Below are 22006 nucleotides of genomic sequence, written 5' to 3'. Positions count from 1 at the left end.
TTTCCACTCTCAGTCGTTTGTGTGTGTGTGTGTGTGTGTTTGTGTGTGTGTGTGTGTGTGTGTGTGTTCATCGGTTGACCCCCTCGCTCTCATCCAGTTTCTTCGTTTGCAACGATGGCTAGTTATGGCAAATTCCTGAACCCCAGCGTTGTTAAATATCCACAGGGATATTCCTGCTTTTCTTGGCTCTCTGCTGGCTTTTTCAGGTGTGTGTGCGGGGCGCGGTGTGTTTTGGGTTGCTGTGCAGGGATCGTGTTTGCTCTGCTGCAAGACGAGCCCCGTGCAGCCCCGGTCGCACACAAACACACACACACACACACACACACACACACACACACACTCGCTCGCAAAAACACACAGATTGTCGGTGTCAAGGCATCAACCTCTCCCAGCGTCGCCGTGTGCCAAGTCGAGATTAGAAGTTGACAAGTCTCGGCTAAGCCCCGATAATGCAATCTGGGACGTGGATACATGTGCGTTTGCGTGCGTCTCGGGAGAACAGGAAGCATTTATCTGTTTGCTTTGGATCCAGCTGTTTGTAATGTTACCTTTCAGACAGTTTATCTTGTCCCCGGGAGCCTTTGGCGGCGAACAGTTGCAAATGGAATCCGTCAATACAAAAAGCAGGAGAACATAATCAATACAGCCTGTACAGACAGGTAAATTAGATTAAGTGTATTGGATGAATCTTTAATGATCCCTGAGGGCGGATAGGATGATGGCAGCAACAGGACACAAGAAACAAACATAATGATTAAAGACAAAGAACCAGATACTCACTGGTGATGACCTGAAATCCATATTATGATATGTTGGTACATTTAACCCAATAACTGTAATAAGATTTTGACCTTGTCGCATTCAAGTGTTATTCAACATCAGTGACAATAAGTTCCAATAAGTTGGAAGACTTGGAGAAAAATGATGAAACAGAGGCTGATACATCATAACATTTAGCCATCTACGGTAGATTGTCTGAGTTGTATGAGTTGTCTGCCTTTTTCTTGGACATAATGGAACTATTTTGCACAGGGTTTGTGGTGCTCAAAGCACCCAAAAATTAGATTTGAAAAACTCCGCAGCCATGTTTCTTTCCAGACTTCATGACCTGGTTACTCAACATAATCCACAGACGTTGTTGTGGGCAGTCCTACGTGGAAACTGTTTTCTTTCTTGCTTTCTTCTTAAGCCCAGAAACATTACCATCTTGGCATGCTTCCTTCTGTGTGACGATACGGAAATAGAATATTTCCCAACCCGAAACTGCTCAGAAGGTGTGTGGATTATCTGGAGTTACAGGGTGTATTCAGTCGGGCTCTGCTGGGATTTCTTTTCAAGTGTCGATGGTCTAGACCTGCTCAATTTGTAAAGTGTCACAAGATGACTTTTGTTGTGAATTTGTAGTATTGATCGATTTGTGTGTGCCCTCTAATTCCAGTATAAAGGCAGAGAAAGGCAGACTGCTGATATCTCTGAAACTTGGCAGCTCACACCAAAAAAAAAAAAGGTTTAAACAGACACACAGCACTACAGGCAAGAGGAAAATATGTATTTTTGACTTTGAGGTTGAGGCAGTTTAGGCCAATCCCCAGAAACAGTGAAACCTATACTACCCATAAGCGTTTATTCATGAGCCCCTCCCTGCCTGGCAGACGACCATTCGGATGCCACACGCTCAGTAATACGAGCTTGAACTATAAAACTGGTGCGCCTCTTTAACATTGGTCGAAATGAATCCATTCTACATCATACATTGTGCATACCTGCTGCACCACATCGAACAGGTCTAATTTAATGGAAATAAACTCAAATCGCGCCTCTTTAAAGCTCTGCGTCATATCCTCAAGCAGCGGAGCCATGAAGCGAGGAATCACTCTCTGTAGAGCCTTGCTGACCTTTTGATTATGACCTACTCAACTTTAGCACAGATACAAAAGCGTATCAGCTGATGAGGATATCACGGTGGTGTCATAACTTTTTGTTTATCCCCACAAATGCGTTTGTAACCAAATACCCATTTGGCTAAGTTGCTCAGCTAAAATAGAAATGAACGAAGGGAAAAACAATATTTGGTTTTTCCGCGATAAGATGGGTTAATGATTCTAAAAATGACAAATCCACAGTCTAGCGCGGTGAGTCATTTCTACCTACTACCCTCCAAAACATCCTCGAGTGAATCCAGCACAGCCCCAGTGACCTTTAAGGCTAGATTCGAAGATTTTGCTTTGAAGGCTTTGCTTCCAGCGCATGATGTAATTGTCTAAAAGAATAGTGTCGAGTTTTTCCTACGGCTGCATGTTTCCTTTAGGGCAAGTAAAGACACAGTCCTCCTGGATCCTTCACTTATTTGCCGCCTCCCTCTCTTGAACCCTATCTATGTCATTTTCCCTTTTTCTTTCCCCTCCTTGTCTTTCTCAGTTTACATGTTCTTCTTTGATCCGTGGTGTGTAATGACTGGTGGCTATGCCAAAGGCTGCCGAGATAGCCACTGGTGTAACTCCCAGCCGAGCTTTCACAGGCTGTTGTTTTGATAGAGGAAAGGAGGGACCCAGATTTAAAACCCACAAGATTGCAAGTACATGCTTTTTTAAAAAAAAATGTATGTTGAGTGTGATGCCACCACAGACGCCTCAACGTTTTCCATAAATTTCCAAAAATTTCCATCAGTCTACTGGTCAGAGTGTGCACTTGGAGCAGGTGGAGGTTCACTGCCAATTTGGCACCAATTGAGACATTTTGGCTGGCACAAAGCACAGCTCACGCAACCGCCAGGCCAAATATGAATGGCGCTTAGCTATCAAATACTGACGACACAGCAAAAAATTACCTGTCAATGCGGTATTTTGTTTTCTGGTCATTGAGTACTTGTGTAGCTATGCTTATGATGCATTATTATAAAAGCCCCATTAACTTTGTCTGTTCGGCATTACATGTTGCATTGACAGAATATCTGGTACAAATGATGAAGATTACTAAAGAAACTTCATTTGAACACATTGCAGTGCTTTGGAATATTTATCGCAACTCATGTATTTATTAGTCTGCGCACATGTTCTGTCATCCCCATCACAGTAATGGAATCTCAGCTAATTGTTGGTTTATGCAGCAGATGTGAGTACAGTTGTCTCTAAATGGTTGCGTGTCTGTGTGTGTTGTGACGGCAGCACGGACTACAGACACGGGGGGACAGTAAGTGTATTGTTTCGCTTAGATGATGATGCCACCGTCTATTCAGTGGAGCAGGGCTCACTGCCAGTGACAGAGTCAGGCCTGAAGTCATTGTTCTAGATTTCTAACCGTCGCTGGAGTGGAGGCACATCACTTTCAGCTTCTTGGTCTCGCCGTGACACGCATGAATGGACCTTAAAGTGTCAATTTGTAAGATACGGTCATAATTTTATGTTTAAAGCAAGAGTGTGTAGAAATTTGAATTTTTGAGCGATTAAGGGCCCTTTGTCAGACGTGATATAGATGCTGTAAACAAAATGCATTGCATAATAACAATTGCATGTGTCATTTCTTCTCATAGTCCGGCCATAGTCTTGGTCAGAACCACTGTAAATCACCTCCATACCATACCTGCTGTCCTCCATCTGGCGTTAGTCGGCCTCAGACGCTGAAATAAAAGTTAAAGTTAAATGAAGGTGGGGGTTTACTGCATGCACACCAACAGGAAGACTGAATTCACATGGCCATCGGTAATATCCTCATGGTTGTGTGTCTGCTGTTATTCCTGATCCACACTAATTCAAGCTTTGGTTTTGGGTATGGGCATTACTAAGCACACACACACACAGGCACGTGCACACACACACAAACACATTCCAGGCCACCGTTGGCCCTGTGACCCAGTTGATGTTTGGCACGGTCCGTGCGTGGTCGCCCTGTCCTGTGTGTGCACGTGTTTGTATGTGTGTTGGATACCGCACAGCAGTGACAGATGGGGCTTCGGTAAACCCTGACTGTAATGCCAGATAATAGAACTTGGATTCCCTCACACAAGTGCACGTACACGAGCACACAGCTGCAGAGCGGCTGGCAAATCCCTGCTTCACTACATGCAAATGCACACAATGCAAATGACCATCTCCACCAGTGCAACAACTTTTAACCCCCCCCCCCCCCCCGGCCACGCCCGGGCCACGCAGCACACACACACGCACACAAACTTTGGTTTATCCAACTTAGTGCCTTCAAGTCTACATTCCAAGTCCGTCCTTTGCATTTGCTGCATACCAAAGCAACAGATGGAGAGCTAAAGATCTCAGTGACAGTGAGTGCTTGGACGCCTGTCGCAGTATCACTGCTGCTTTGTGCTTTTATTCCTAATATCTTGATCTGCTACTGTTTTGATGCGGTTTCATTAAGCATGATAGGCTCAAAGGATAAACTCCAGATCAGGGTTTTTTTCGATCCTGGTCATGGTGGCCAGTGCCCTGCATGTTGCGGATGTTTCCCTGCTCCAACGCACCTAAGTGAAATGATCAGCTCATCATCTGCTGAATCCTGAAAGCGACCCATTGTTTTTGGGATCAGGTGTGTTGGGGCAGGGAGACATTTCAAAGATATGCAAAAAGTCAGGTTCATCCGTTACTGTAAAGACGTCCGTAGGCGTCAATCTTGGCGTGAATGGTTGTTTGTTCCTATATGTCTGTCCTGTGATGAACCGGCGACTAATCCAGGGTGTGCCCCGCCGTCGCCCAATGTCAGCTGGGATCAGCTCCAGCCCCTCCGTGACCCTGAAAAGGATAAGCGTTTTCAAATAATGGATGAATGGATATCGGGTAAACAAGCAATATTTTAGTATCTAAAGCTACGTGGAGTTTTTGCATGAAATGTGGCTACATTCTTACGGCTATTTTGTACACAACATGGTACTTAAACGTGTGTAAATATACTGCATCTTTCCATGCATTTAAGATGCATTTACTAATGTTTCAATGACAATGATTATTGCATTCACCAAAAAGCTGCTTTCCACATTAAACAAAACAAGCGGTCAGTTCAGACATACTTTCAAGAATTATATTGATTTATTTAAAGCATTAAAGCACTAAAACATGTTTAGAATATTGTTCTAAATATAAAATAGAGTTGGTAAGTTATTCAAGAGTTCTTTAAGTTATATTTGTTGAAAATCTCTTAGTATCCCGACAGCAGCAGTCACTAATGCTCAAATGCTCTTGACAAGTAAGAAATAAAGATTCCAGTGTCTCTGGCCGTCGAATCCAATTGAACAGGCTACCTGTCTGCCTCCTTCAAGCCTGCATGCCTGCAAGCACTGTGACCATACACTCATTCTGCACGACCGGAGTCTTAGGTGGATTTATCGCCGGAGCTTTTAGCGAGCTACTCACGCGAGGATGGCAGAGAGAGTGCGGCCAAAGTCCCCCAATAATAACATGCTTGCTTGACGGCAGTGGTGCCACTTTTTACATGACAGTTTGACTTACTGAGTTTAAATTTTTTTTATTATTTTGTTTGGGGTGCACGCCAGGTCTCTGTCCTGGCATTTAAAAATTGTCAGCCAGGTTTTGTTTCGTTTGTAGTTGTCTTTATGTTGAACGTTTAAGGGATGAACACCAAAAATACACGCGCGACACATTGAACGACAGATGACAGATGTGGGTGTTTTTTCCAGGGGGTGTACGCAGGTGGTGGAATCCGGTGATTAAATCCAGGTTGTCGCAGCCTACAGCAGTGAGCGGCAGCTGACGCTCTGGGTAGCCTTTTTAGACTGGAGTACATTTATGACAGCTGTTTTCCTTGTGTTTATATGATTGTGGCATTTAAAATGACTTGCCTTAAATGGAAAAAGGTGGGGCAGTCCCTGACCTGTACACCATACTCTGTAACGTTAGAGACAAATGCAACCTAAAGTTAGAACACTACTGTGTGTTTTCATTAGAAATTCCTTCAGGTCTTTACAGCAGTTTACCCGTAGCTGATGTATATTGTGAATTATGTTGGAAGTACATCACTGTAAGTAAGGCAGATGAAAGCATGATGATTTAAATATAGACATTTAAATAAAAGGGGAAAAGCAGTAGCAGTAGGCTCCATCAGTCACTACATCAGACACTACATTATAACAAAGGCTTTGTAGTGACTTTCAGGTTCTAAATAAAATCCCTGCCGACATTACCGTTTAAAATATGTGTCTGCAACCTCGGTGCACCAGACGACATTTGAAATGCATTTAAAACATTTAATGCATTTAAAACTTAAGGTCATCCGATTCCCAGCAACAAATCATGAGAGATTTAAGACTGTTTATCGGTGGACCCTGACGACAGTTATCCATTTCCTCTGTGTGTCTGAGGTCATTGCTGTGTTGGTGCACCTCTGGGTCCAGTCGTGTCATGCTTGTTTTTGTTTGCATAGTCCACAGCTGGGGTCGTGTGTGTGCGTGTGTGTGTGTGTGTGCGTTTGAGCGAACATCAGACAGCGCTCCGGCTTCCTGTGGCTTTGAACGTTCAGCAATTAACCAGCAGAGAACAGCTGGCTGCCATCTTTGAACCGAACAATGTGTTTGAAATCCTGTAGGAACATGACTCTAGAAGAAAGGAGGGGGAGGAGGTGTGTAAGTGTTTTTTTTTTGTTGTTGTTGTCTGTCGGCGAGACAGACCACGTTGGCTGCAGGGTCTCCGTCGGTTGCTCATGCTTCCTCTGTGTGTGATGGACTGCAGACTTTACGAGACTTAATTGGGCCGTTGCCTCTGTTTCACCTCGGAGGACTGACACAGCCAAAGTGTGTCCTGTTACACAAATTGAGTTTTTGAAATTACAATGTAAAAAAAAAAAAAAGTGTTAGCGGTAATCAAATCCAAACACAGCGTGTATAGTGACAGTGTGCTCACTTATTGTTAACTATGCAGGAATGAGAAACACTGATCAACACATTTCACCATTTTCTGACATTTGATAACTACTAAACTGCTAAACGATTGATTGCGCAAGGAACGACAGACAAACCTAAGTTGCAAGCCCTAAGGCACTACCGAGTTCCAAAGAACACAAGACAGACCTACTTCAAGCGAGCAATATTGCATGGTAAGTAAGTTAGAGCTTGCAGAAATGCTCGTGAAAAACATCTTCAAGCCTGCAACTCCCCTGCTCAGGTCTGTGAGAGCTGACCAATCAGAGCGGACTGTGCTTTTCAGGAGGCGGGGGCACTAAAACGGAGAGTTCAGACTGTGGGTGCGAAACCATGTGTTGTTTTCTAGAAAAACACCCAAAAATAAAAGTATAATCTTGAGAATTAACATAATATGGGAAAACAACAGATGATGCAAATAATCTGATTTGTGACCCGGACCACTTCGCTACTCTCTCTTGAGGAGTTGGTCTGGTCGGCGTGTATTTTACAGTCGTGAAGTGCAGTTCTGCTGTTGACCCCCCACAATAGAGCAAACACATCCGCAGTATCGGCTAGCACCCGGCCAACGCATTAAATATGTAGGCATGTGTAAAGAAACCCTGTCCACCATTTCATCCTTTTGAGACGAGAGCACCTCTGCGCTCTTTTTTTTCCGACTGCCTCATTCCCCCGCTTTCCCTCCTCCTCCTCCTCCTCGCTATCTTTTCACCTCTCTAAATCCAGGGCTTATTCTCTCACACTCATACAGACGCGGTGCATTCAGTTGCAGACACTCGAGAGCGTGAATTGGTGTTTATTCAGTTAGCTTTATTTGTTGTTGTGTATATCTCATATTTAGATCGTGAACACATTGAAAATGATGGCATATGATTGAGAGAAAAACTGACAGGAAAGTAGATCTGACTTCTGAATTTGAGCACAGAGAATTGTATATACTGCCTGATTAAACAGAGTCGAACTGTGTGATATTGAATTTTAATGGCAAAATTGTTGGGTTATATATCAGGTTGCCCCTCAGCTAAGCCCCTTAAAAAAAAAAAGGATGAATGAAATGGTGAAGGGGTGCTTGGGGGAAGGGTACAGGGAGGCGGAGGGACATTCTTTCTAGGCCCCCCATAATCACTATTTGTGTTTGGCTTCCATTGCCCCACTTCTGTGTGTATGTGTGTATATGTGTGTGTGTGTGTGTGCGTGTTGTTTGGTGGTTAAAGGGGTTCACTTGCAGCCCAGTCGCTATAGTTTAATTTCATTCATTCGTCTGAGGACAAAGCGGGGAGCATTAGACTTTCAGCCAGACGCCTGAATGTCTGATATGTGTGCAGCGTTCACCCATATAGGGAGGCAGGATTTGTTACAGCATTGATGATATTGTTGTTTTTCTGCAGGTTTTATAATTTTTTTAATATATATCAATATATTTACTCTAAAACCCCCGAACAATACCAATACCAGTTAGTGATGTTTGGACTTCCTGTGTCAAATATGGAGTAGCTGCTGATCTCACCTCAACGTATGAATGAATGAATCGATCGACCAATCAATCAATCTTTATTTGTATAGCACCAATGACACCTTCCAACAGTTTTGCAGGTCTAAACCATACTCCTTAATTAATGTATTCACAGACACCCAACATCTCCCCCCATGAGCAAGCACTTGTTGTCAGTGGCGAGGTAAAAAAATGCCTTTTAACAGGAAGAACCCTATCCTATCCAACTGTATGCCAGGATTAGATGGATCTACTTTTTTTTAGAATCATTAGATTTTTTTAAAACGGAGGGAGTGCCAGAGAATCAACAAATCAGCAAAACTCAACACATAATAACGAAACAAATGCGGCGTGAAGCAGCTGTCACTCAAACCCTACGTGCCATTTTTCTCCTGGCTGGAAAAAAACTGGTGACGACCCCAAAACACCGCCTTTAAGTGAACAGCAATGTTAAAGCTTCCATAAATTGCTGTTAAAGAAATACTTAGGTATGGATTATTACTTAAAATTGGGCTGCAGTTGTGACTTTAATACTGCCTTGTTTGATTTTGATCGACAGCTGCTGTTGTTTTGAAGCAATCTCTCTACGACATCCTAAAGTTTGTTCAAGCTTTTAGCCTGTGATTTGTGAATACGTACGGATACAGAGGCTTGTTGATTTAGCCTGCCTCTGGGTTATGAGTTTTGGGTTTAAGTTTGGAAGTCAAAGACACACACACACACACGCATAGATGTCGATACAGCAGAGTCAAAAAGCGCTGCGCACATGTCTGGCCGCGCTCCAGAGTTTGGGTCTTAGCCAGGGCTTACTGCCTGACACACTGAACTGACAGCTGGCCCCGACAACCCACTGCAACACACACACACACACACACACACCCTGACGTTACGACAACACGCTTGCTCACACACAGCCGAAACAGCAGAACCCCGGCTCTTTTAAGCTTCGCGCATTGTGCGCACTTTGCTTTAAGGCACTGTTAAAGGGAGAGTTAGTCACATTTCAAAGCGCATCCTCCCTTTCCCAGCTCTTCCTCCTTCTCTGGTTGCTGCTGTAAGCGCGGGGCTAATTATAGCGGAGTTGCTGTTTTTGGTGAAATTACAGGCCGGTTGGCTTCGCTGTGAGCTCCGTGGCCTGTTAAAGGCTATTAAAGTGGTCCTGCATTAGTGCCACGTTAACCGTCTCTTTAAGCTGGATCCCGCTAAAAGTGTTACCCTCGCTCCCTCTACCCTTTCCTTCCTTCCTTCTTAGCCTTTCTGCGTCAGTTTGTTCCTTCTTTTAGGTTTATTAAATCCTTAGTCATTTCGTTCCTTCCCTATTTCCCTCCTCTTTTTCCAGCTACTTATCTCCTTCTCTTCAAAAGGTGATGAGGATGTGTTTCTCTGTGAGTGTAATAGTAAGGTCCGGGTGTTCCTGGGTTTGTGTGTATTCACAGAAGCTGGATGGTTCCTGAGTCACTGCTCTGTCATCGTAATGTAATCTCATGATTCTGGTGCATGCCTGATGCCTTACTGGCATTATTACTGTGTGTGTGTGTGTGTGTGCGTGTGTTCGAGTGTGCCAGTCATCTCTCTACACCTCCAGCTGGAGTTGATTCCTGCCTGACCACAGCAACACGTATCCTTGTGTCCCCAGCTAGTAAAGCAACTTGGACAGCAGCTGTTCTGCAAGGCGCTGCTCCGTGCTAAGTGTGGACTTCACATGAGACGTGAGATTACAGCATGCGGTGTGAGTCACCGTCTAGCCAATGACACGCTCACACACCGTGCATTACTGAGGATCTAAGCCCTTAATCTGCCGGGTGGGTTTTCCTCATCCTATGGAGCGTCAGGCGTCCTAAGCGCCATGGGTGACACATTTCTAAGATCGTTGAAATGAGTGGCTAACAAACAAACATTAGAATTTGTCGTTTTATTTCAGAATATCGCTTGAGAGATTATATTTATGAATGAGAATGCCAGCTGTGTGTGGTAGTTGTGTAACCTGGGATCATTTCTCAGATGTCCGTCTATGGAGTGGGTTGCTTTGGTGTCCCCTTTGGCCCTCGATCCTCACTTAAATGCTGTCTTGCATGAGGTTGTCATGGGTAAGGTTGGGAAGGTTTTCTAGTTAGCCAGTCCGGTCCAGTGTATGAGTTATAACCAGCTAAATTCTGTGCCAACCAACTGAACCGACATTGGTCAGCTGTACCATCAGGTGGAAAGAACAAGCAACATGTTGCTGGTTCGCAGGAGCCCTATCCCGGAGCCTCTTCTCATCCGCTGCTCCTGTAGCATCCGCTCCCTCGTAGCATTTGCATTTTGCTGTCAACACAAACTCAAAAACTTCCGAAATTAATTTTGAATACAAAAACCCTCAGAAACATTTTAACCAGTTTACCGGACTTTTACCGTGAAACTTTTATCAGTAGTGCGTCGTGGGAAACGCACCAACTTGCAAGGCTGATGATGCATTTATTCATGCCTGTGAGATCCGACCAATCAGAGCAGACTGGGCTTTTCTTGAGGGGGGGGGGGGGGGGGGGGGGGCCCTTAAAGAGACAGGAACCTTTAGACAGAGGGTGAACAGAGATGCTGCAGCAATGGACAGTGTGGGAAAAATCAGTTTTTTTTTAACATTAAAGCATGTAATACATTTTCAAGTAGTCATCTTAAAATAAAAGTATGAATGTGCTCAAATCCTGGCAGGAAATATTATTAGATTAAATCGAGCGTTCTTTCTTCAATCCACTCCCGAGCTTGTGATGAGTGAGTGGAGAGACGCTCCTTTGGGGAGGGGGTTTGCTGTCTGGCTCCTTCCGAAAATGTGAACAGTTTGCTTGGTTTGCACTTCGCTGGTAATGAATGCCTCTCGCTGCCAGCCCGACCATACTGCTCAGAAACCTCGCCACACTCCCCTCGCACCAGCCTCCGTGCCAGCCTTTTGTCTATACGCACACGCGGCGATATTGCTTCCCACGAATAAAATTCTCAGTTTTCCTTCACAGATGCAGACATGATCGTACACAATCGTCGACTCTCTTCCTTTGCAGTTGGCATGCGCGGGTCACACATGGCAAACAAATGGATTGAGGGGGCGGAAGAGTGCTTTTTCTCTATCGCTGTATTTCTCTGTCTGTACAAGTCTCAGAGGGCTAAATGAGATTACTGTAATCCAGCTTGACCAGAGAGGAGAGGAAATCCAAATGCTGTTTAGTTCATCCCCCGCCGGTGTCTCTACCTCGCTTTCTCCCCTTTATCCTCTGTGGATTGTTTCTCCTTCGCTCCCCTCTTTATTTCCATCTCTCCTCCTTATTTACGTACATAACAAAAAAAAAAAATCTAGGATTGAATCTACCTTTCAATCAATACAGTCTCAGTTTAATGTTGAACAAAGTATGTCTGTGTAACAACGAGGCTGTGAAAGGTCGCCACGGCAGATTGTTTGATATTTGGACACCAATAGGAAGCCAGCTGATTTAATTACATGAATCCGTAATAAAAAAAAAACGAAAAAAAGATCATCTGACGGCTATAAATGGGTCACACTGTATTATTGGCTCCGTATCAAAATGTGGCTAATCAGCCCGATTTAACCTCTTCAAGTTTGTTCTTTGTCTTTGTCATCTGATCCCGTTTAACCTCGCAGCGGTCAGCGGACCTCGTCAGCCGGCAGAATAAACAGGCGCATTAGCCGTCTATTTGGTTTAGTTTTGACTGCTCAGCCCGAGGTTCAGAAGTGCAAACGGCCCTCCTTAATTGCAAAGAGCTGAGAACCTTTAACATGGCCGCCAGCCTTGCACGGTGATGATAACGCTGCGTTCCTGTCAGTGTGGGAGGTCGGAATTCCCGCTTGTAAATTCGGGGGCACATTTACCTACCACGACCTCACCGGGAGCTGTTGGGTGATGTCACACGACAATGAGATATCACTTTGGTACAGTCCGTCAGGCTTTTTGCACACCTTTATCTTGCACTTTGATGTCCGGTGTTGTCTATAACACAACGTAAGTGAGGATGTGCGTTTTTTTGTGTGTAAACGTTAGAGTCTTTAACATCTCTCCGTCTGTGTCTCTCTTTCCTCAGATGACATCCTGCAGAGGGAGGATGGCCTGTTGTGCGCAGAAATCGGCTCTGAGCTCCAGAAACAGTTTGCCATCCTGCCAGGTTGGTTTGATCTCTTCTCCTCTCCTCATGGTTGACACACACCGGGGATGTGGGGCACTGCATGAGCCAGGGGTCAGCCACCTCAAATAGAGCTTTGTTTTGCCATGTGACCGCAAAATGGGATTCTGTGGCGCTTAATTTAAACACATTTAACAAATTAAACGCACCAGACGTTTTGCTGGTGACACATCCCTCCCCCCCCCCCGCCGCATTTTTCCATCGGCAACAACCCAACATTTGGAATTGGCTAAATAAATGCAATTAAACGAAACAATGTAATATCGTTAAATTGTTTTTTAGGATTACAGTGAAGCAAAAAGGTGAAGTTTGGGATGGACTAGTAACCCCAGATAGACCCGGCTTTGTTTCCAAATAGAAAGAATTGATTAGATTAGATTAGATTAGATTAGATTGAAAAACTGGGTTGTTGGTGGAAAAACACGTTTAAAAAGATAAAGTGGGTTTTATGTAAGGATGGAACAAACTGGGGTTATTGACATAATACTCTGAGTTCATTTATGGGGCTAGGTTGTTTTTACCAGGTCCATCTATCGGAGGCCTGCTCGTTTTGACAGCTCATTCTTTTGCCGACAGCGACCAAATTGCACCTGATATCGAAGCGAGTGTGTGCGTCCCTGATGGCAGGAAACATTTCCTTTACAGGCAGCGTGGAATTGTTATCCAGACTCCAGAAATAGCTGGGCTCAGGCCTGTGAGAGCTGTCCAATCAGAGGCCTTTTCGGAGGGGGGGGGGGCTTAAAGGGACAGGCACTAAAGTGGAGCGTTGGGTCAGAGGGTGATTAGAAGCGCTGTAGCAATTGACAGCATGAGAAAAAGAATGCATTTATTGCTGAAAACATTATTCCAAAGTCATCTTGATTTTGAAAGGCAGCTTCCAATGAAGATATGAACAAATCGAACAAAAGTTACAAAGTTTGACGTTTTATTTAAAGCGTTACACACACAGAAATACGCAAAGCAACATTAAAAAACACACGCACGCTGGCGTACACAGAAACACACACTCGGGGCCCCGTGTTGGGTTACCATGACGATAATGCCTACCCCCGTGACGACGATGTGAATAATTCATCTACATCACCTGCAACTTGACCCACCAACGAAGGAGAAGGCAGAGTGTGTGTGTGTGGGAGGCCTGTGTGTGTGTGTGTGTGTGTGTGTGTGTGTGTGTGTGTGTGTGTGTGTGTGTGTGTGTGTGGGTGTGTACGTCCTGTAATCATAAGTTATTTGTTTGACGCTTTCGTGGAAAATGTATCAAACAATAAAGTAAATGGCATCATTATGCTCTTAATAAGAATTTGGAACCCAAATGGATTTTACATGGGACAGGTCTCAATTTTCACTACATTATACAATCTGATTTGGCTCTGGTGTGGAAGTTTTTTTTACATTTTTCAACAGTTTCAGAGAAATGCAATGCGATTGCAAATTGCAATTTGTAGTACATGTTCCACAGGCATTCAGAGGGGAGGAAAAAAAGTCTTATTAGAGCTCACATTAACCACAGGAAAGAGCCTTCTTGTTGTACAAAATATTCAATGGCATAGCGAGAGTTCCTCACTTTGATAAAACTGGAGCAATGAAATTTTTATCAAACGGTTTTCCAAATAGTTGCAAATGAATTATCTGTCTATCAGCTAATGGATTAATCAACTTTTCGTAGTTTAATTAGTTAGACAAGTACGTTTCAGCTGTACTTGTGTATACTGTTTGGGTTTGGGTATGTTATTTATATGTAAAAAACTAAAGAATTCAGTACAAATTCATGCAAAGGATGTGTGGAGTACTCTAAGTACAGTACTTGTTTGTTGTAATCCACCACTGGTGATATGTAATCTGCTACATCCGCCTGATTTGACCCTGTTTACCCTGCACACATTGGCCCTCCAGTTCCATTTTGTGATTTGTCTTAGCCTGAATTATTTAGGTTAGGTTATTTAGTGAAATCAGATCAATAAAAAACAGAAAGACGTAGGCAAGCCATAAAGAGATTGACACACATATTTTAAAAAAATCTATTTCTATTTGGGGAAAACACTTTTCCTATGATTCTCTTTTCTGATATGTATTTTGAATTTCGAGAGGATTGCGATCCAACACGCTGGATGTCAAACTGACCTGTCTGCGTGTGTCCCCCTGACCTCCGTGTCTCACCAGGGGGCCGCGGGATGAACGGCAGCCCCATCATCGTCTTCCCGGAGTTCCCAGCTTTTGGCGAGCTGGAGGAGGAGGAGGTCCAAAATGTCCTCAGCTACCTCGCCAGCGTCCCCAGGTGGGCATCGCACACACACACACACACACACACACACACACACACACAGACACACCAGCTTCGTTTTCGTTCGACAACAAACAAACTGTGAAGGGAGTCTGGCCAATTGGGGAGGTGTAGGTACCACGTGGAGCCAACAGATGGCAGCACAATACAAAAGGCTTGCACAGGGAAAGGGCAGCGAGACATAAAGACAAAATGAAAAATTGCAGAAAAAGGGATTTATAGAATGGAAAATAAAGGATGACAAATAGTTCCAGAGAACACACAAAAAGCCAACATTTCATTTCGACTGCTTGGAATCAGATGGTTTTAATCTCCATGTAGAATTTGTAGGTAATTCAAAGTACGACCACAATAGCCCTTTGCCCTGAAAGAAAGATTTTGGTTCCGACCCTGAGGTAAAAATCAACCACGATTTGTTTGGTTAATTAATTTTTAATTCATTCATGATACACATCTCCCCCTCTTGTTCCCATCCGTTCTCCTCCTTCGTTCACTCCTCCCTCCCCCTGTCCCTCCTCCCTCCTCCCTCCTCCCTCTCACCTCCCCTCCCTTTCTTTCACCTTTCCTTTTACTGCTGAGCACTGCTCTCCAAGCGCACGCACACACCGCGGCATTCACACACATAATTAAGGGGAGGGATAAAGGACGGAGATGTATGCATCTCTAGATCTATATATATGTGTGTGTGTGTGTGTGTGTGTGTGTGTGTCATGGCGGCCACAGTTTTTTTTTTTTTTTCTCCGTGGCTCATCACCTTTCATATCCCCCCCCCCCCCCCTCCCCTCCTCTGAGTCCCCTCCCTTTCTCCCCATGGGCTCCATGCACCCAGCTGCCAATCGGCTGCAATCGGAGACCCGATTGGCTGTGGGGGGAACAGCAAGACGCGGGGCTTAGTTTTGATTGGCTGAGGGGCTAGAAAGCAGGTGGTGGAGAAGCAGAGGGAGAAGGGGAAAGGAGGAGGGAGGGAGATGCTGTTTAAGGATGTGAACGGTCACCTCTCTCCATCCGCGAGCCGCAAACAGATGACTGTGGATGCAGGGATTGAACGGCGACAGCGGCGGAAAAAGGAAAAATGGATTATTTCCGGATGATAACAATGGAATATTAAGGATTTTGATCTTTTTTTTTTTTTTTTGGGATCCCAGGATAGCAGATATTTTTCCTCACTCAGCTGACATCATTTATGTGGTCTGAATATTTCCCTCCAGTAGGGATGGATTGAGGATTTGCTGTCGCAGCGTTCGCCGGGTACTGTAGTGTGTTCATTCTCTTAATTTGTCTGTGTGTGTGTGTGTGTGTGTGTGTGTGTGTGTGTGTGATGATGATGATGAAAATTGGCTAATCATGACACGCAGATGGAGCAACTCAGCAGTAAAAATTGGCCCTACAGTGTGTATGTGTGTGTTCGCCTGTTTTGTATTTATCCGTTTGGCTTGGTGTGTGTGTGTGTGTGTGTGTGTATGTGTCAGGATGCATGTCAGTTTGTCCGGCGGGAACCTTTGCAGGAAAATGCTGCATTCGCACGCACCGCTCACACACTGACACACACACATTAGCTTAATGAGGCCACTACATATGGCACAGCCTGTGGAATGAATGGCAAGATTTTCACACACACACACACATTAATAAGGAGCCAAGGTTGCCATGGTTATCACAAGGGTCTCTTCCATAATCATCACTGATGACAGATGAGATGATAGCCACAGTGCAGCGAGGCTTTTAACCTTTCTCTTTGCGTTGCTTTTTAATTCCCAAAAGGATATTTTTTTTCCTGTCACGTCGACCAGCAAAGACCTCCGAAGTCCCGTCATTTCTATGAATATTGTATATACGATGTGTGACGAAACCTGATAACGATAATGAATACGAGAGCTTTAGCCGAAAGCTCCAACCAGGCTCTGCTACTGCTGCACAGCCAAAAACGATGCATTGTATATTTTTGTTAATGATCACAATGCAGTGCAAAAATATGTGAGAGCAAAGCAAAGGGTGATCAATGCCAAACAGGGCTGCATAATTCATTTAAATATTGTCAAAATCTCAATATGGCCATGTGCAACATCCAAACCACAGAAGCTGCAATTCTTTTGTGTGACCAAACTGCACTATAATGGAATACTGTGCTGCTGCAGAGATGCTCTGGCCTGCAAATCTTGTCCTCCAGATGTAAGAAAACATGTTTTTTTTTTCTGGAAGAGACCCCAACACCTTACCTTTTATCCTTAGGGCTAAAGATGGAGCCATATGTGCAACATATATGGGGATTACAAGTCAGTCTTACAGTGTGTTCTGTGACTCTGAAAATACCGAGATAAAGGTGGATAAAATGAAAGAACAGTTGCACCTATAAATGCAAATTCAGTCACTGTCTACTCACCCCGCCGCTGATGCAAAGTTTCGATGCAGTTTCGTAGAGCACAAACATTTCTGGAGCTTCACAAAAAAAAAGCGGCGTTGCAGCATTCTCATGAACAGCTGTCGGTAGACAGATGGGGACTTACAGGATGTCTGGTGTAATCCAAGTTTCTGGAAGCCCTGGAATCCCGAATTGTATATAAGAATACATTACTTGCACCCTTTTCATTTAGCTAAATTCTCCACTGTTGCTGCTGAGCTTAAAGCGTCTGAAATGGTGCACAAGCTCGACCATGCATCGAGGGTGTACATCACTTCTTCTCAAATCATTTAGGGATCTAGCGGCTCTAGGAGACTTGAATTATGCCGGACGGGCAGTATGGAGCCCTTTTTTATGTTTTTTTTTTTTTTTGTTGTTTTCCTCCATTTTGAAATAATTCCCCATCTACTTTTCTGAGAATGCTGCAACGCTGTTTTGCTCTGAAGCCCCATTAATGTTTTGCGGACTACAAAACTTCACCCGACTTCCCATCACGGGGGTGAGTGGATAATTAACGAATTTGACTGAAACACTGTTTGGGGGGAATTGTTTTCCCAATGGGACAAGAATGCTGCCGGGGACACCCTGGAGTTCACTCAGGTGCTGCCGGTGTTGGAGCCAATAAGCTCCTGAAAACTGCCTTGTTGGATTTAATGCGGTGCCTCGTACAGCAGTTTGACCTGAAATCTAGACCTTAACTTTTAGACCTCAGCCTGCAGTAAAGACATGCACACAAGCTAGAAAAGTGGTTCTCCTCGGTGGTAACAGTGAGTGCTTCTCTTTGCAGCGTCGCAGCATCAGGAGAGGGTTTCATCCTGGTCATCGACAGACGACTGGACCGATGGGCCGCCGTCAGGGCTACCCTGCTCCGCATCGCTGTAAGAACCTCTTGGCCTGTCTGTCTATATGCATGTGTGTTTGTATTTGTCTGTGTCCATCATTTGCTGATGAAGTTCCTCTGATGATGGCAGTCTCGGTGTGTGTGTGCGTACGACTCTAAACATGTAGCTGCTGGTGTCAGCTGTGTGTGTGTGTATAATTTGGTTTGTCACCACTCAGAGTAATGGATTTTTCCGTCTTTTGTTTGTGTTTGGTGGCTTCTACAAACTGTACATGGTGTTCACGTGTTTTATTCACTAGCTGTGCATACGAATGACATGTACACTTGTATCAGGCGACTGTCTTTTTTTTTCTCTCTCTCTGGATGTTGGGATGAGGCAGGAGGGGGGAGTTAAAAATAGTGTATTATGCGGGAGTGGGCGGCGGAGTCTCACAACGTGTGAACACACTGCGAGATACCGTCCTGTCATACACAGAGAGTCCACGCCGTGCGAGCCATTAGTCCCCTGTAATTGTTTTTATTTTTATCATCCGCGTTGCATCCGTGTGCCACTAGCCCACTAGCCTACTTCTTGGACAGAACTTTCGCTCTCCTCCGAGATGCGGAATCGAAGCGCGGCGGAACAAGAGTGGAGAGGTGAGATTGAAAAGGGGAGGGGATCCGGGGGGGATGCTTGGAGTGATGAGGCCAGAAAGGAAGAAGGATGATCAGAAATGTAAGCCGGCAGAGCGAGGCAGAGGATTTTCATAAGACAGACTGGAGGATCAAAGTACAGACGGCTGCTCTCCAAAGCCCTTAAAAATGGAAAAAAAAAACATTAGAAAAGGAGACTGCTCTGTCTGAAAGAAGTGTGAGGTTAGGGTGTCTCCACAGCTAACTTTTTGGCTACATGCGTCCTCCATCTTTGAATCATGACCATCCGGCTCTGCCAACATTAGGATGAAGCCTCACCACACCCTGCACATCTGTTGTTAAGATGCTCGCCCTGTGTTACACCGCTAAACACGTTAAGTGTATGCAGATATATGCTAATATATGCTAATTGCCACTGATTATCATCAAACCTGATGATGCTTCTCTAGAACTAGCCCCACTGTGACGATAAGTCATTATGAAGCTCCTTTCTTCACAGTGGGATGTCAGTTTGACCTGCACGCACAAACATCTGCACACGAGAGACACTCCCCCATCTGTCAAAATGGACCATTCCATGTGTATTATCTTATTCCAGTCCGTTGGCTCAGTCCATGTCCTTGAAAGGGACGTTGATGGACTGTGGCTTCTACTGATAGCAGGGAACCAATCAAGAGTTTGAATTGGTCTTACTGCGTAATTGTGTAGCTACGTGAAAACAGCCCGTATAAATGTTATGATCTGATGAGGTCTGCATATAGATTCAGAGCAATTCGTTATTATTTATTATTATAACAACATTAAAGTCAATATGTTTGACATTTTTTTCGAAATGCCCACTTTCTTGCCAACAGTTAGATGAGAACATTTAGAGCTCTCTCGTTGTTGGTGGTTCAGTGTGAAGCTGTAGCCAGTAGCTTAGCATGGCGTTACGGCCAGCTGGAGATCTCACTAATTAATGTACTGAGTTTGTTTGAAGAGTAAAATAGTGGCATTGTGTGTGGGTGTCATGTGTTTGGCCAGGTGCAATGCCTTCCTGGAGCCTTGACATAACCTTTCATAAACCCACAATTTGAAGAAATGCAGAATTTTAAGACATTTCAGGGGCTCTTGCGAAAGTATAAGCCACTTGACATGTCTTGTGGTGTTTCTCTCTACAGAGAAACTGCTCTCTGCCTGTTTTTTTTCTTCTTGCTGTGTCGAGGATGTCTCTGGATGTCACCCTCTGGGCAGTGGTGCATTGCCCCCAGCCTCCCGCAGGGTGTGCGGACTTTATAAAACCACTGTGACCAGATTACAGAGCTGTCTGTGTCTCTCTCTGCTGCGCTTAGTCCGTCATAAAGAGCTACAGGTCTTTTGTCTGTTTGACTGAGGGCGGAAATGAGCTACGCAGACACACAGGCAGGGCATAGAGGTCAACAGCGGAGAGCATAAATGCTTGTGCTTCAGATATATTTGCAAAAAAAAAAGAAAAAATCTGGCGGGTGGTGTGCAGGTGTGGGACCCTTTATTCCTGCTTCTGTCGCACAAAAAAATCTCTCAGATCCACTGCTTTGTTTTCTCCAACGCCGCTCGCTCTCTTCATTAACGCTCTAGCATGCTCGACCGCCGCTGCTCCTGTCTCGCTGTGTAAAAGGCGAAAATGTAAATGATGTGCAACTGCAACTGTCAAAATCTGCAAAGTAAGATTTTAACTTTACCTGGACTGAAGCTTTAATGCGCTGATTGTGACCACATTTACCTCTAGTTTAAGTGTCAGGTAGTTCTGTTTAAATTCTGCTTTTGATAAAACTAGGGAAAGAAATCAGATTGTAATTAGGCTCCAGTAGGGTAAATGTGTCTCACGCTCTGTTATACCCAGTCGAAATTCTCAGATGGAGAGAAGATAGCGAGAGAGTTTATCAGAAAGACGGCAGAAGCTTCTCGGCGGGATGGGCCAATCCTCGCCTCGCATCTCCTGCTGATCGCCTCTCTCTCTCTCTGTCCCTCTTCATCCGTCGCTCCATTTCTTTGTTCTCCGTCTCTCTGCTCCTCCGAGTCATCCTCTCCTCTCCCCGTGTTCTTTCATTCATCATGATGAGATGTTCGCTGAGACGTCTGTATATTTTTGCCCTTCGGTAGCAGTAAAATGAAAAAAAAAGTGTGCTAACAGCGCTAACAAATCGCGGTTCTTGTGTATATGATATCCAAAGACGGCGTCCTATTATATAATTCAGCAGATTAAGATGACAAAGGCGTCAAAGTCCAGTCTTTATTCAGTCTATCACAAGATCAGAAGTTCCATTTGCCGTCGCAGATTTGGAATACATGAAGTCAGAGTGTGTGAATAATGTCTCTTGATGGAAGCAGCCAGCGCTAAAACTTAACCTGAAGGCACGAAGAGCAGGTGGCATCTCGCATCCTCTCCTCCCCTCCTCAGTCCCCTATGGCGGATGTCCTTACTGGACACGCCTGCTTCGTCCAACAGCCAATGACGCGCAGTCTTGCTGCGGAATGAAGGTCGTACATCTTCCCGCGGGACGCCTTGTTCCTCAAGGCCGTTCAAGGTCGCCATGCCGGTCTCCCCCCCCCCCCCCACCCCCACCACAAAGAAAAAAAACCACAAGGAGTGGGCAGTATTGTCATGTAAAAGCCAGGGATTAGTGTACAGCACGTGCACAGATGCTCTCAATCTGCCGACGTTGAATGTCTTGACGATCCACAGATGGAGCCGACCGGCGATGTACTGTGAGCGTGACACGTGACCTCTGATTAAAATATTCAACAACTGCAGCTCACAAAATTGACAGAAATTCAAAGTAACATCTTTTTTTAACAACGGGATTTATTTTGTCTCTGCCTAAATTGAATTACATTAGGGCCCCTTTGGTCATTTGTTTGCGGTGTCTCCACACTTGTTTGTCCAGACAAATCACTCTAAAAAAAGGACCATTCAAGGTCATTTATAACCTTTGTCAGCCTCAATCAGTGACCATGTAACTAAAGCAGCGGGTTCCAGTGACCACTGCTCAAGTTATAATGTCGGTGTCCTACTTTTCTTAATCTTTTTGTTGCTTCCCGGCAAACCTGACAGCTTCAATTCTTTCCTATCTTATTAGTGAACGTTGTTGTGGCATTTTTTTTTTTTGATGCTTTAACCTCAGGCTTCCACTTAAGGGTAGTTCACAGAAAAAATGAAGTTTCAGTCATTATTTTAGATGGGTTGAGTAGGTAGGTGCTGGGATTTTGTAATATATATATATATCTTTTTTGTTGTTTTTTTGTTGAACTGTTCCTTTAATTATCTACATATACGCCAAAATCTCTCAGTAAAGCCACCA

General features: G+C 44.5%; 1 protein-coding gene across 11 annotated transcripts in view; it reads left to right on the top strand.

Moving 5' to 3' along the window:
* mcf2la (mcf.2 cell line derived transforming sequence-like a) overlaps nt 1–22006 on the top strand; it is a 65328-nt gene that overhangs the window by 26014 nt on the left and 17308 nt on the right. For 10 of the 11 annotated variants that reach the window (XM_030409864.1, XM_030409856.1, XM_030409861.1 and 7 more), the window contains 3 exons: nt 12435–12515; nt 14694–14808; nt 18000–18090. In XM_030409864.1, the coding sequence (XP_030265724.1) occupies nt 12435–12515; nt 14694–14808; nt 18000–18090 (287 nt within the window). Of the gene's footprint in view, nt 1–12434; nt 12516–14693; nt 14809–15748; nt 16063–17999; nt 18091–22006 lie in introns of those variants that run through there. The other variant, XM_030409865.1, reaches the window with a different exon arrangement.

Source organism: Sparus aurata, chromosome 24 (assembly GCF_900880675.1).
Source record: "Sparus aurata chromosome 24, fSpaAur1.1, whole genome shotgun sequence".
NCBI classification, from domain to species: domain Eukaryota; kingdom Metazoa; phylum Chordata; class Actinopteri; order Spariformes; family Sparidae; genus Sparus; species Sparus aurata.
Note: the sequence above shows the minus strand (reverse complement) of the source record. Positions and strands in the feature narration are given on the sequence as shown.